This window comes from Anastrepha obliqua, chromosome 4 (genome assembly GCF_027943255.1).
Source record: "Anastrepha obliqua isolate idAnaObli1 chromosome 4, idAnaObli1_1.0, whole genome shotgun sequence".
NCBI lineage: Eukaryota > Metazoa > Arthropoda > Insecta > Diptera > Tephritidae > Anastrepha > Anastrepha obliqua.
In genome coordinates, this window is record NC_072895.1 from 25,198,045 (window position 1) to 25,213,012 (window position 14,968).

Genomic DNA, 14,968 nt, shown 5'->3' on the forward strand with positions numbered 1-14,968 from the left:
CATTCTAGGGTCCACGATGTGGTCTCTATCTCGAGACGCCAGTCACGGAGCGGCATGAAAAATACTCTGTACTAAAGCATTCACCAACAGCTTTCATTTGATACCCATATTGTACATACACAACCAAAGGTTACCCGGGTCCACGTATTGACCTATATCTCGAGACCCCAGTCACGGAGCGGCATAAAAAATACTCTGTACTAAAGCATTCACCAACAGCTTCAATTTGATATCCATATTGTACAAACACATTCTAGGGTCCACGTTTTGGTCTCTATCTCGAGACCCTAGTCACGGAGCGGCATGAAAAATACTCTGGACTAAAGCATTCACCAGCAGCTTCCATTTGATACCCATATTGTACATACACATCCGAAGGTTACCCGGGTCCACGTTTTGACCTATATCTCGAGCCCTATTTCCAAAATAAAATATAATCCATGTTACTCGTGGATGATGTAGCTTTCGAATGGTGAAAGAATTTTTAAAATCGGTCCAGTAGTTTTTGAGCCTATTCATTACAAACAAACAAAGTTTTCCTCTTTATAATATTAATATAGATGTATTAAACTATGTTAATGTAAATTTATATTAAAAAATATTGATAATTGACAAATTTATGTAATTTAACGTAACGAGTTAAAAACAAATGATTATTAAAAAATATTGAAAATTGACAAATTTTTTTTTTTTTTTTTTAGAATAATTCGCAAACTCGTCCAGCAAGACCCATATCGACTAAGAAAATAAACTTCGATACTGAATGAAAAAGTTCTGTCTGAATGTGTTTCATTAGAACAACCAACTGTCTTTCAAATCGCAATAACGGTAGTTAAGTATTGCACGTTCATAGCTTTAATAGTTTAATAGATCTTCGCCATAATATAAGCGATTTAATTGAAGGTGGTCCGTGTCGTCGTTCAGCTTCCGCCACAAAAGCATGCTCCATTTGATCGCAAATTAAATCGAAAAAAATATTTGCAATATTGCTGTGTATCAGCGATTTGAATTCGAAAGCTACTTTGAAATCCACAACACAAGATTGTGGAATGTCCTTCAGACCGGGACTAAATCGCCAATTGTTAAGCAAATAATTGAATAATCTTCCATCGGTGCATACAGATTTTACCAGCACAGGATTTTGAAGCGAAACGTTTGATGTATAACTTTCAATCAGCGGTGGGAAACCGACAATTAGGTCAGCCTTGAAGCCGTCATTGCGCTTACTGTGTACGTGTGATTTTTTCACGTATGGCACAAACTTATAATAGTTCGATACGTCGGCGACCACATCATACATTTCTTGCATCGAGTATCTGCAAATTTGCGAAACGCCAACTTAAGTGAGTAATAGCGGATACAATACACATCTGCACGCTTACCCAATTAACTCCTTTTTGGCATATTCCCGATTCTTGTTTGTAAGATCACTAAAAGTGAAGAAGTCTCGTTGAGGACAGTTCACGTTTCTGCCGGCAGCTGTGCTACAAAGAGAAGTAAACAAACTTGAAAAAATTAAGTTGCGAATTGCGATTTCCATATCGAGTTCATGTAGACACATTCGAACTGGTACGATATGCTTTGGTAGGGGGGTTATATAATTTTCATTGAAATTAGATTTTTGTATGAAATAAGTAATACTTACAATTGTGTGTAGGTGCAACCGATAAGTTGCCTATTTGCCAGCAACAATTTTGCGTTCTTGAACATTACGCCACAAAAAATTCCACAGCTACGTGTAAAGGATCTGCCCATCTGCAATTCACTATTCACACTATTGAAAACAAAAACACACGAATTGTTTTTTTTTTGTGCTTAATTTATTATTTATTATTATTTAAAATTTTTATTTTCGTGTTCTCCGTATTCAAATCAAGTTACAACTGATTCAATTTTTTTCAATGACGTTATGATGTCAGTGAAGGAAATATTTCTGCCGGTTTCACAGTAGTTTCTGTGAAGTGAATTTTAAAGCGTGTATATGTAAAATATCTTATAACTCAAGAACGGGCTCACCTATCCAAACCAAATTTTTAGGCTTTGTTTGGACTATTCAGTAGATGGTTTGTGTTTTGAAATTTTAAGAATCGGATACCAGGGTCTCGAGAAATAGGCCAAAACGTGAACCCGGATAACCCTAGGATGTGTTTGTACAATATGGGTAGCAAATGGAAGCGGTTGATGATTTCTATAGTATAGAGTATTTTTCATACCGTTCCGTGACTAGGGTCTGGAGATATAATCCAAAACGTGGACCCGGGTAACCCTAGGATGTGTTTGTACAATATGGGTAGCAAATGGAAGCTGCTGATGATTCTATAGTATAGAGTATTTTTGATGCCGCTTCGTGACTAGGGTCTCGAGATATCGGCCAAAATGTGGACCCCGATAACTTAAGGATGTGTTCGTACAATATGGGTAGCAAATGGGAGCTGTTGATAAATGCTAATGAAAAGAGGACTTTTCTTTTCGCTAGGTAACTAAGGACTCCAGATATAGACCAATTGGGAACTCGCCTTCAGGTTAAGAGATTGCATTCTTATGTACTACAACCAGTTAAAATTTTTAAGCGGCGGGCGGCCCCTTCTTCTCTGTCACCGAAGCGTATTTGTTGAGGTGGGTAACACGTGTTAGCCCGCAATGTGTGACCTGCCCATCTCAATCTGTTGATCATGATTGTGGTTATCACAGATGGGATATAGCTTTTAAAAAATTAGAAATTTTCAATGTGGGCAGTATATTAACAAATGTAAGTGGCGTTCCTCAAACAGTCGGTTCTATGTTACCGGAACACCCGGACTTACTATATGTAGTATATCCGGTCAAGGACTGTCACTCCAGCAGCACTCCCCGTACAAGTATGGGGAATGTTTTTCCTCTTACAACAACAAGAGGACCTTAAAAGAACCATAGGCAATACTAGTAAGACACTGAATGTCCGTGTCCAGCACTGATGCATAAGAGGGGCAAACACCAGTGTAAACATATTTTACCAGAGGAAAGAAGGGCTCCATAAAATAGGACAAACACTAAAATTTGTTGAGGAATTTGGGCTCAGAGAAATACTTTTAATCCATGAAAAAGGCACAATACATCTTTCAGGTCGTAGTGCTAAGTGCTCTTATAATAATAAAAAAAAATACATTTAAAACTAGTTACCTAAAAGAGTTTTGAGCCAATTTCGAAACAAATTTACCACAGTAATACGGGTTTTAAAATTAGAGCATAAAATTATTGTTGCCTATTTTTTCATAAGAAGAAGAAGAGAGCCGGCTCCAAACAGCTGTTTTCTAAATCACTATTTTCATATTACCAGATATGATTTAGTTGTTAAATAATACCCAAAATGTCCACGGCGAAAACGCATGGAGGCACACTATGGTAATACAACGTGGAATAAGCGAACACAGCCTCCGGAAGACTGGTCTAAGCCATTACCTGAGTGGTTGGCGAAGAAGTATGAGAATACTTATTTGGAGTTGAAACAAATGGAATTGGATGGACGAAGAACACCTGAAGTGATTGAAAAATCATATTGTGCGATAATGTAGATCAAAAAGTTTAGACACTACTGAAATGAGACAATTTGAGACCTTTTTTATTAAATATCTCGAAAACTAAGCGAAATATCAAAAAAATTTACTTATTTTTTCGTTTTCTTTTGTGAAGTTCTATAAGAACCCGCTATCAGATTCAGTTGGCGCCACGGAAACAGCAGAATCCCCAAGATCTTCGCCATGACAATATATGCGATTTAATTGAAGGTGGTCCGTGTCGTCGTTCAGCTTCCGCCACAAGAGCATGGTCCATTTGATCGCAAATTAAATCGAAAAAAAATCCTGTGCTGGTAAAATCCGTATGCATCGATGGAACATTATTCAATTATTTGCTTAACAATTGGCGATTTCGTTCCGCTCTGAAGGATATTCCACAATCTTGTGTTGTCGATTTCAAAGTAACTTTCGAATGCAAACCGCTGATACCAGTGAGTAATTGACAGTGAGTAATTGTCTACCAGTTCACATCTTCTTACTGTGTCTCTATACTAGCAAAGCGATCAAATTTTGTGTTGTTGTATAGTGCTTCTAATTTTCATTCGTTTAATTTTACACCCAATACGTGAACTTAACTATATAAGTAAACGCAGTGTGATTAAAAAAAAAAAAGTATCCACCATGTCCTCAGAGCGAGGAGGGAGGGATCATAATTACTTTGCAATTCTCGGGGAAGAGCCCCCCCTAAACGTAAAACCCTTAACCTTAACAATACACGTGACTTTCCTTACCTCAAGAAAAACAACAAACCATTAAACGTCAACCCAACAATTTGCCCAAAATTTATTATTGTGAAAAACAAAGACAACACGAAACCACTAAAAACATTTAATATATTTTTGCTACAAAACCCTAGAGTCAATCACTACAGAGCAGCCAAACTCAATTTCGTTTACCAGAGATGGAGATCTCCTCATATTAACAAAAAATAATCAACAAACCACAAAATTTCTTAAAGCTATTAAGTTATCAAATTTATGTGATATTTCAGTGAGCCTTCACCCCACACTCAATACTATAAAAGGTGTGATTTACTCTACTTTTCTACCCACCTTAACAGAAACTGAAATCGTTGAAGGTCTACAAAACCAAGGAGCCACAGAATGCAAAAAAATTACTAAATTTAAAGACGGTAAAGTCATAAACACTCCCTTGCATATTATTACTTTTAACGCATACGAACTTCCTGTCGAAGTCAATGTAGCTTGGCTGAAAGTAAAGGTGGAGCCCTATATCCCATCCCCAATGCAATGCAAAAATTGCTATACTTTAGGTCATACATTAAAATATTGTAAATCAGAAAATAAATGCAACGTGTGTTCCTCTACATTTCACGACCCTTCACCATGTATAAAAGTTGAGTGCATTAATTGTAAGCAACAGCATAGATCCAACAACATCAAATGTCCAACATTACAAAAGAGGAAAGATATACTTACCTACAAAACATTAAACAAGTGCTCTTTTCGCGAAGCCACTGAAGCAATTAATCATAATCAAAAAGAATATATTTCCCCACGGGAAAATCTAAAAGAAGCAATTCAAAAAAAGGTAACAAAACCAAAAGAACAGAAAGCATATACTCAAAACAACAACAACAATAATCTGCCGACTATACCCAACATACCAAATCTCTCCCATACTACTCAAAGCACAGAAACCACTCAAAGAGCCACTTTTAATCCATCCACTACTCAACAAGAAAACTCTATAATAGAAACACAGAATACATTTAACCAAGATAACTCACCAAAGCGCTCTCCTTTACCCAACAATACTATTCCTCTCTCTAACAACTCAAACTACACAAATACTAAAGAAAACCATTTAACTACTCAAAACCACATGCTTAGTTCATCCACAAGCCAACAAGCAATAAACTCAACAATAAATAGCAACTCTATGAACCTCTCCTTATCAGACAGCAACAATCTCACTATTCCCAATGTACAAACATTATTGTCTCAAATAATTAATAGCACACCACAACTACACAATACTGATAACATAACGCTTCCCAACAATTACTCATATTCCTCTCTAACTCCCAATCTCTATGGCTCTAATTCACCTGCCGACATGGAACAATAAAAAGAACTCTTACTACCGAAAACCAGTTTTTCGCTAGTAGAGATTCTAAACTCCACTCAGTTTGCTTATCATGGTACTTAAGATTCTGCAATGGAATCTTAATGGTTATCTGAATAATTATAATGAGCTCACTTTACTCATAAAAGAAAATAAATTCGACATAATCGCTCTGCAAGAAACCCACCTTCACTCAAAGCCACCATCAAACAGAATACCGAAAAATTTCTTTATCTACACAAACAACGATATAGAACCAAACTCTGTAGCAAAAAGAGGAGTTGCTCTGCTTATAAATAACACATTAGAACAGACTGTAATAAACACGAACACCAATATTTTATCGATCTCAGTTAAAATTAAATCTAATATCCATTTCACAGTAATTAGTACTTACATATCGCCTACAGATAGCCTCACAGAAATTGATTTACAGCATCTCTTTCCAAACTCAAATACCCCATTCTTGCTTTTGGCCGATTTAAACGCCTGGAGTCCGCTTTGGGGTTCCCCGAACTTTAACAAAAAAGGCAGAATAATCACTAACTTCATTCAAAACAGTAATTTGATTTTACTTAACGACAAATCCCCAACACATTTTTCAACAAGATCCACACACACCTACATAGACCTTAGCATCTGCAATCCTCCCCTCAACATCGCTGCTGCATGGAAAATTTTTGATGAGCCTTACGGCAGCGACCACTACCCAATTTCACTGAGCTTATTTAATCACAACACTCTGCCACACACAGATAATACCAAACGCTACAACTTAGAGCTAGCAGATTGGACCTCCTACCAGACCCTCATAGATTATCACTTTGACAACCTTACACTCAACAGAAACAACAGCAACCAATCAACAGCAATCCTAACAAGGAAAATTAAACTTTGCGCGAACGCATCAATTCCCACTCGCACACCAAACCATCACAGTCGGGTTACTTACTGGTGGAATGAAAATTTATCCTCTCTCAGACGCGAAAAAGTGTATCTCTGGAAAACTGCAAAGCGCAACCCCACAAAAGAAAATATTTTAGAATACAAAAAGGCAAATGCCAAATTCAAAAGAGAAGCCAAAATTTCCAAAAGGGAACGCTTCGTAGAATTTACCAGAGATATAAATCACCAAACCCCATCAAGTACTCTTTGGAAGAAGGTTAATATCCTACACGGTAACTTCCTTTCGAACAGAATACATGTCATACAAATATCCGAAAACTCCTCCGCATCCTCTAATGAAGAAATCGGACGTTTCTTCGTCAAAACGTGGTCAGAACTTTCTAAAAACCGAACTTTCTCCAACGAATTTGTCTACAAAAAAAATCTTTATACCAACCCCGTCAACACTGGCTATATAGCTGATAAGATAGCAATGCAATTAGAAGCCCCTTTTTCTCCACTGGAACTCAATGCTTGCATTTCGACACTTAAAGGCAAAACCCCAGGCTTAGATAACATCTCTTACCCTCTCATCAAAAACTTACCGCTTATAGGAAAATCTAAGCTATGCAGCCTTTACAATATAATTTTCACAACGAGCATAATCCCTCAACAATGGAAAACCAGTTTAATTATTCCAATCTCTAAGCATAACAAGCCAAAAAATACCATTGAGGGATACCGCCCCATATCACTTATACCTTGTTTATCAAAAGTCATGGAGATAATGATAGCACGAAGACTAATGTGGTTTGCAACAACAAAAAACTATTTTCAAACCATCAAACCGCCTTCAAACCAGGATGTGGCACAATAGATGCTTTACTAGCACTCGACGAACTGATATCTAACTCCATCTCCTGCAAGAATCATTTTTCAATACTTTCGTTAGATATGAAAAAGGCCTTCGATCGTGTTGGCTTACATACGATAATAGAACAGCTAATAAACTGGAAAGTCGGCCCAAAAATTATTAACTATATACGCCACTACCTACAAAATCGAAAAATTTGTGTCAAAGTCGGCAATAAGATATCTGAGCAGTGGCCAATCGAAAATGGCATCCCCCAGGGGTCACCCCTTTCTGTAGTCCTATTTCTCATAGCATTCGACCGACTAAGCTGTCTTATAAAAGAACACAAGTTTTTCAACCACGTTATTTACGCGGATGACCTATACGTGTTTACTACTGTTCGGAATATCGATAACTTCTTATTCCAAACAAACACTTTACTCCAAAAAATTTCTAATTGGTGTAATGCCAGCGGAACAATTATATCTGCTAATAAATCTAATCATCTACACATTTGCTACAAACAAAATTGTCAAGACATAAACATATGTATAAATAATAACAATATTACTAATGTAAATAGTCTTAAAATACTAGGCTTAGTGTTTAATAATAAGTACACCTGGAATGATCACATCACATATTTGCACAACTCACTTCAAAGCAGATTGAATGTTATAAAATCTTTAAGCAATATAAAATTGGAGAGCAATTCCAACACTTTTGTACGAATTATAAAAGCGACAATATTAGCTAAAATAGATTACGGCCTTCCAATATTTTCCCTAACTTCAAAAAGAAATTTATCAAAATTATCATCAATCTACCATACAGCAGCAAGACTGGCCATTGGAGCATTTCGTACCACCCCAATCATAAATATATTAACAGCAGCTGGACTCCCAACATTAAAGGGTCGGATAGTTTACATCAATACAGGGATGATTTTTAAGTTGGCATATAACGAAGGATCCCCAGTTCAAGCTATTTTGAAAAAAAGATTAAAAAGAAAACGTAATACGAGGAGAACTTCTACCCTGCAAAAACTTATAGAATTGGTAAAAGAGGAAGATATATCAATTACTCCATTACCAACACTCCTACTTCGTGCACCTCCTTGGACTCTGGAAAAAAACTCTATCACCTAACGAAATACAAAAAAGAAACTACACCTATATCAGTATATTTACAATCCTTTCTAAATATACGCAACTCGCATGTAAACTGGAGCGCCCTATATACAGACGGATCCAAAAACAGTAATATCATTGGGTGTAGCGTAGTGGACGATACCTCAACAATTCTATCTGCAGTACTACCATGGTACTCATCAGTCTTTTCAGCAGAAGCAACAGCAATCCTCTTTGCCTGCCGATATGCCGCAAAACATAAACACCGATATCTTATATGCAGCGACTCCTTAGGAGCAATCCAAGCAATCTTAAATGCTAATTTTGCCGACCCAACAATATCACAGATAAGAGACATTCTTATTAAATACACCGAAAAAATCAAACTGTTATGGGTTCCAGGCCACATCGGAATACAAGGCAATACACTTGCCGACTCTGCTGCCAAATTAGCCACGAAATCCCCAGTTAAACTCATCAATACCATCAACAAAAAGGACATTAAAAAACTGGCTTACAAAAACTGCCTAAGAAATGAAATTACCCAGTGGTCTGAATATACTCATTACTACAAAGAGATAAACCCAACTCGTCAGCCAACAACACTACCAACAAATATAACAAGAAGGCAACAGATTATTTACACCCGCTTCCGTCTAGGACACACCAGGCTAACCCAACAACATCTCTTCCAAAACGTCCAACCACCACTCTGCTATTTTTGCTACGATGCGAACTTAACAATACTACATATAATCGAAGGATGCCTAGCGCTTGAAACAATACGCCAATCTATGGCCAACCCCAATATAAGGGAATTGCTCTCAAATGTAACACACACCAACATAAAAGAATTTATAAGATTTATAACCAAACTAAACATTTATTTTGAAGTGTGATATATTTATACATAAGTCTTATTTGTACACATAGTAGAAATAAATTAATTTTAAGAAGCTGATGGCCTTAGTTGCTAACGCTTTTTCTAGATTGTTAAGGCATAATTATCTTATCCTTTTTCAATAATAATAAATAAATAAAATAAACCGCTGATACACAGCAATATTGCTGTGAAAGTTACTTTGAAATCGAACTATTATAAGTTTGTGCCATACGTGAAAAAATCACTCGTACACAGTAAGCGTAATGACGGCTTCAAGGCTGACCTAATTGTCGGTTTCCCACCGCTGAATGAAAGTTATACATCAAATGTTTCGCTTCAAAATCCTGTGCTGGTAAAATCTGTATGCACAGATGGAAGATTATTCAACTATTTGCGTAACAATTGGCGATTTAGTCCCGGTCTGAAGGATATTCCACAATCTTGTATTGTGGATTTCAAAGTAGCTTTCGAATTCAAACCGTTGATACACAGCAATATTGCACAGCAATATTGCTGTGTATTCGAAAGTTACTTTGAAATCCACAACACAAGATTGTGGAATATCCTTCAGAGCGGGACTAAATCGCCAATTGTTACGCAAATAGTTGAATAATCTTCCATCTGTGCATACAGATTTTACCAGCACAGGATTTTGAAGCGAAACGTTTGATGTATAACTTTCGTTTAGCGGTGGGAAACCGACAATTAAGTCAGCCTTGAAGCCGTCATTGCGCTTACTGTGTACGAGTGATTTTTTCACGTATGGCACAAACTTATAATAGTTCGATACGTCGGCGACCACATCATACATTTCTTGCATCGAGTATCTGCAAATTTGCGAAACGCCAACTTAAGTGAGTAATAGCGGATGCAATACACATTTGCACGCCTACCCAATTAACTCCTTTTTGGCATATTCCCGATTCTTGTTTGTAAGATCACTAAAAGTGAAGAAGTCTCGTTGAGGACAGTTCACGTTTCTGCCGGCAGCTGTGCTATAAAGAGAAGTAAACAAACTTGAAAAAATTAAGTTGCGAATTGCGATTTCCATATCGAGTTCATGTAGACACATTCGAACTGGTACGATATGCTTTGGTAGGGGGGTTATATAATTTTCATTGAAATTAGATTTTTGTATGAAATAAGTAATACTTACAATTGTGTGTAGGTGCAACCGATAAGTTGCCTATTTGCCAGCAACAATTTTGCGTTCTTGAACATTATGCCACACGAATTATTTTTTTTTTTTTTTTTTTTTGTGCTTTGAAACGAATTGTTATTTAAAATTTTTATTTTCGTGTTTTCCGTATTCAAATCAAGTTACAACTGATTCAATTTTTTTCAAATGAGGTTATGATGTCACTGAAGGAAATATTTCTGCCGGTTTCACAGTAGTTTCTGTGAAGTGAATTTTAAAGCGTGTATATGTAAAATATCTTTAACTCAAGAACGGGCTCACCTATCCAAACCAAATTCTTAGGCTTTGTTTGCACTATTCAGAAGATGGTTTGTGTTTTAAAATTTTAAGAATCGGATACCAGGGTCTCGAGAAATAGGCCAAAACGTGAACCCGGGTAACCCTAGGATGTGTTTGTACAATATGGGTAGCAAATGGAAGCGGTTGATGATTTCATTAGTATAGAGTATTTTCGATTCCGCTCCGTGACTAGGGTCCCGAGATAGAGACCAACACGTGGACCCTAGAATGTGTTTGTACAATATGGATATCAATTGGAAGCTGTTGGTGAATGCTTTAGTACAGAGTATTTCTCATGCCGCTCCGTGACTGGGGTCTCCAGATATAGGTCAAAACGTGGGCCCGGGTAACCCTCGGATGTGTATATACAATATGGGTATCAATTGGAAGCTGTTGGTGAATGCTTTAGTACAGAGTATTTCTCATGCCGCTCCGTGACTGGGGTCTCGAGATATAGGTCAAAACGTGGGCCCGGGTAACCTTTGGTTGTGGATGTGCAATATGGGCATCAAATGGAAGCTGTCGATAAGTGCTTTAACGTGGGGTAATTTTCATACCTATTGATGACTAGGGTCTCGAAATATATGCCAAAACGTGGACCCACCGTGTCTTTGCCCAGCGAAGCGGGTCGGGTTTGCTAGTCTATATATATAAATGTGAAAATCAGGAAAAATGAAGATTGCTTTTAAATTTCAAATCAACGCGTTTATTCATATTCAATCGTCTTTTTTCCTGATAATCCATGAATTTTTCGTTTCAATTTATTTGTTTTATTAAGCATTGGAGCTTTTTTAACCATTATCCATATATATTTTAAAAAAAAAAAAACGAAAAAAATTTTTTTTTCCACGAACACATAATTTCATTCGGATTTCACATTAAATTCTCAAATTTCGTAAGAAATTACTCACTGTTCCAAAATCCACTCCAAAAAAATTCACAAACAATTTTTACATGTTGCACTTACGTTTTTTCCTTATGGCATCCAAACCAGAAAGAAATATTGACACATTGTAACTCACACTGTCACACACAGTTCAGTTCCACCCCAAGCGTTAAAAAAGTAAGCGACATTATGGCTGGTTCAAAAGAACGCTGTAGCCGTTGCCAGTGCTCCGAATTACAACCAAACTTTACGAAACCCATTTTCAATACTTACTTAACAATGTGCGTAAGTTTGGTTTAATTCGGTGCAAAGACACGGCGGGTCCATGTTTTGGCATATATTTCCAGACCCTAGTCATCAATAGGTATGAAAATTACCCCGTATTAAAGCACTTATCAACAGCTTTCATTTGATACCCATATTGCACATCCACAACCAAAGGTTACCCGGGCCCACGTTTTGACCTATATCTCGAGACCCCAGTCACGGAGCGGCATGAGAAATACTCTGTACTAAAGCATTCACCAACAGCTTCCATTTGATGCCCATATTGTACAAACACATTCTAGGGTCCACGTTTTGGTCTCTATCTCGAGACCCTAGTCACGGAGCGGCATGAAAAATACTCTGGACTAAAGCATTCACCAGCAGCTTCCATTTGATACCCATATTGTACATACACATCCGAAGGTTACCCGGGTCCACGTTTTGACCTATATCTCGAGCCCTATTTCCAAAATAAAATATAATCCATGTTACTCGTGGATGATGTAGCTTTCGAATGGTGAAAGAATTTTTAAAATCGGTCCAGTAGTTTTTGAGCCTATTCATTACAAACAAACAAAGTTTTCCTCTTTATAATATTAGTATAGATTACGTCCTGATCTTTCGCCGGCGTTGAAGTGCTGGTGGGGTGCACGCTTCAGCTACTAAGTGAAACTTGGTCCTTTGACTACATACAGTTTATAACCTAAATGCTCCCTACGCTATCTGTAGAAAATGATTCTCTGCAACTACCGCGTGATACGAGCAAGCCTTCTGAATGTGGCTTACAAGGCCGTATCGACGATATACTACTGTGGGCAAAAAGTAAAGTGAATTTATTTGTTAAGCTTCGCGGGATTAAAATTTCGCTCTAGTTATTTTTTTCATGAGTTGGCAGCACTGTTAATAACATCTGAGCCAACTTTCATGTGAATGTCAATATTAGTAATATATTTACGCTTGTGTTTACCAAACGACCAAGAGTGCATTTTTCGATTTTTACAATGTCTGATTTGATTGAGCAGAGAAGTGCCATCAAATTTTGTTTGCGGAATGAAATTTCGGCTACGGAAACGTTTAGCATGTTGCGGAAGGCATTTGGTGATTCGACCATGTCGCAGAAAAATGTTTATAAGTGGTACAAAGACTTCAAAGAGGGTCGAAAACGTGTTGATGACTTGGAGCGCTCCGGACGACCATCGACGTCAACAGATGACCAACACGTCAATAAAATGAAGGAGTTAGTGCTCAAAAATCGTCGATTGACTGTTAAAGACCTTACTGATATGATCGGAATATCAGAAGGATCTGTGAAAACCGTTTTGAAAGATCATTTGGGCCTACGAAAAGTCAAATCTCGTTTAGTACCGAAAACTCTCAATTTCTTGGGAAAAAGTAGACGCGTTGATGTGTGTGAAACAATGCTTTCAGACTATCAGGACGCTCAAATGCATCATTACGGGAGATGAGACTTGGATTTATGCTTACGACCCTGAAACAACCGATCAATCAAGCGAATATCGTGCTAAAAGCGAGGCCAGACCGAAAAGAGCAGGTCAAAGTCGTTCAAAAATAAAGGTCATGATGACAGTTTTTTTTCGGTTTTCGTGGTGTGGTGCACTATGAATTCCTTCCACCTGGCCAAACTGGTAATAAGGAATATTATTTGAGCGTTATGCGTCGTTTACGTTAAGCAATTCGTCTAAAAAGAACAGAATTATGGGCCAACAACTCTTGGTTTTTGCATCACGATAATGCACCGTCTCACACTGCACTCGTGCTTCGTGACCATTTCGCCAAAAATTCCACGCATATCGTTCCGCAACCACCGTATTGGCCTGATTTGGCTCCGTGTGACTTCTGGCTATTCCCAAAACCCGGGGAACGCGTTTCGAGTCGGTTGGACAAGAACTTGGACAAACCAACCCATATGCACCATCTTTTCTTCGATTTTAGAGCCACTTTTGAAATATTATGTGTAAGGTTTCTGCCTAAACGATGTCTTAATTTGGAATCCACGCTAGACATATGCGGCTATACAGAATGACGAGAAACACAATTTTAACTTTATTCAAGTAAGGAAGACTTCTTGCCTTTTGGAAACCCAACGAGCTTTTAGATAAGATTAGATAGACTGTATTTTATGCGACTTCGTCAATCTGATGTTGGAAAGCAGAATAGGAACCCCCAATTAGAGCCATGAAGCAAAATGCGGTAAGAACTCGATTCTAGTGGCGTACGCAGGTGATATTTGCATCATTGATCTAAATATCAGCGCCTCAACGTGGCTTGAAGAACACAAAAGGAGTCTTGGCGCTTTGGGATGCATGCCACTGTTGGCAGCTAAATCAGGTTCTGGCTTTCAGTATGGCTTTCTCCAAATCAGCCAATTGATCTACTTCCTTAAAATTGCCGAATGCAGCTAGTGTTTTTCAGGCAGAAGTCTTTGCAGGCATACAAAATGTTTAAAGAACGTGGGAGCGAGGGAGATATTAACATTTCTTCCGATAGTAAAACCACGATCAAGGCTCTGACGATCGAAACTAGTCAACTATTGTAAAAAGGAGATCAAATTTGTCGAGTTTGTATCTTTTCACGTTGGCGATGGTGAATAATGCAGGCGATGGAACAATGAGCTGTATAAGCTTTACGACGACATAGACATAGCGCAGCTAATAAAGATCCAGTGGTTACGTTGGCTGGGTTATGTCGTCCGAATGTATAAAACCCCCAGCTCTGAAAGCATTCGATGCGGTACCTGCTGGTTGTAGCAGAGGAAGAGGAAGACGTCCTCAGGTGGAGAAGGACTTGACTTCACTTGGTGTGTCCAACTGGCGCCGGTTAGCACGAGAAAGAAACGACTGGCTTTGATAAATTGGTCCAAAATCGCCTAAGTGGTTATCGCGGCAATTAAGAAGAGGAAGAAAACGCGGCCAAACACCTACCAA

At 37.9% G+C, this 14,968-nt stretch overlaps 2 protein-coding genes across 2 annotated transcripts; both read right to left on the reverse strand.

The window, feature by feature from the left end:
- Positions 1-713: 713 nt before the first annotated feature.
- Positions 714-1,849, reverse strand: LOC129245226 (coenzyme Q-binding protein COQ10, mitochondrial-like). Its single transcript, XM_054883269.1, has 3 exons — positions 1,646-1,849; positions 1,383-1,484; positions 714-1,316 (listed from the first exon to the last, which is right to left on the reverse strand). The coding sequence occupies exons 1-3, from the start codon at positions 1,753-1,755 to the stop codon at positions 848-850; spliced, it is 681 nt and encodes a 226-aa protein (XP_054739244.1). The 5' UTR covers positions 1,756-1,849; the 3' UTR covers positions 714-847.
- A 7,562-nt stretch (positions 1,850-9,411) lies between these two features.
- Positions 9,412-10,685, reverse strand: LOC129244901 (coenzyme Q-binding protein COQ10, mitochondrial-like). Its single transcript, XM_054882804.1, has 3 exons — positions 10,550-10,685; positions 10,287-10,388; positions 9,412-10,220 (listed from the first exon to the last, which is right to left on the reverse strand). Exons 1-3 carry the CDS (start codon positions 10,612-10,614, stop codon positions 9,773-9,775), a joined length of 615 nt encoding a protein of 204 aa, XP_054738779.1. The 5' UTR covers positions 10,615-10,685; the 3' UTR covers positions 9,412-9,772.
- Between the last annotated feature and the right edge of the window lie 4,283 nt (positions 10,686-14,968).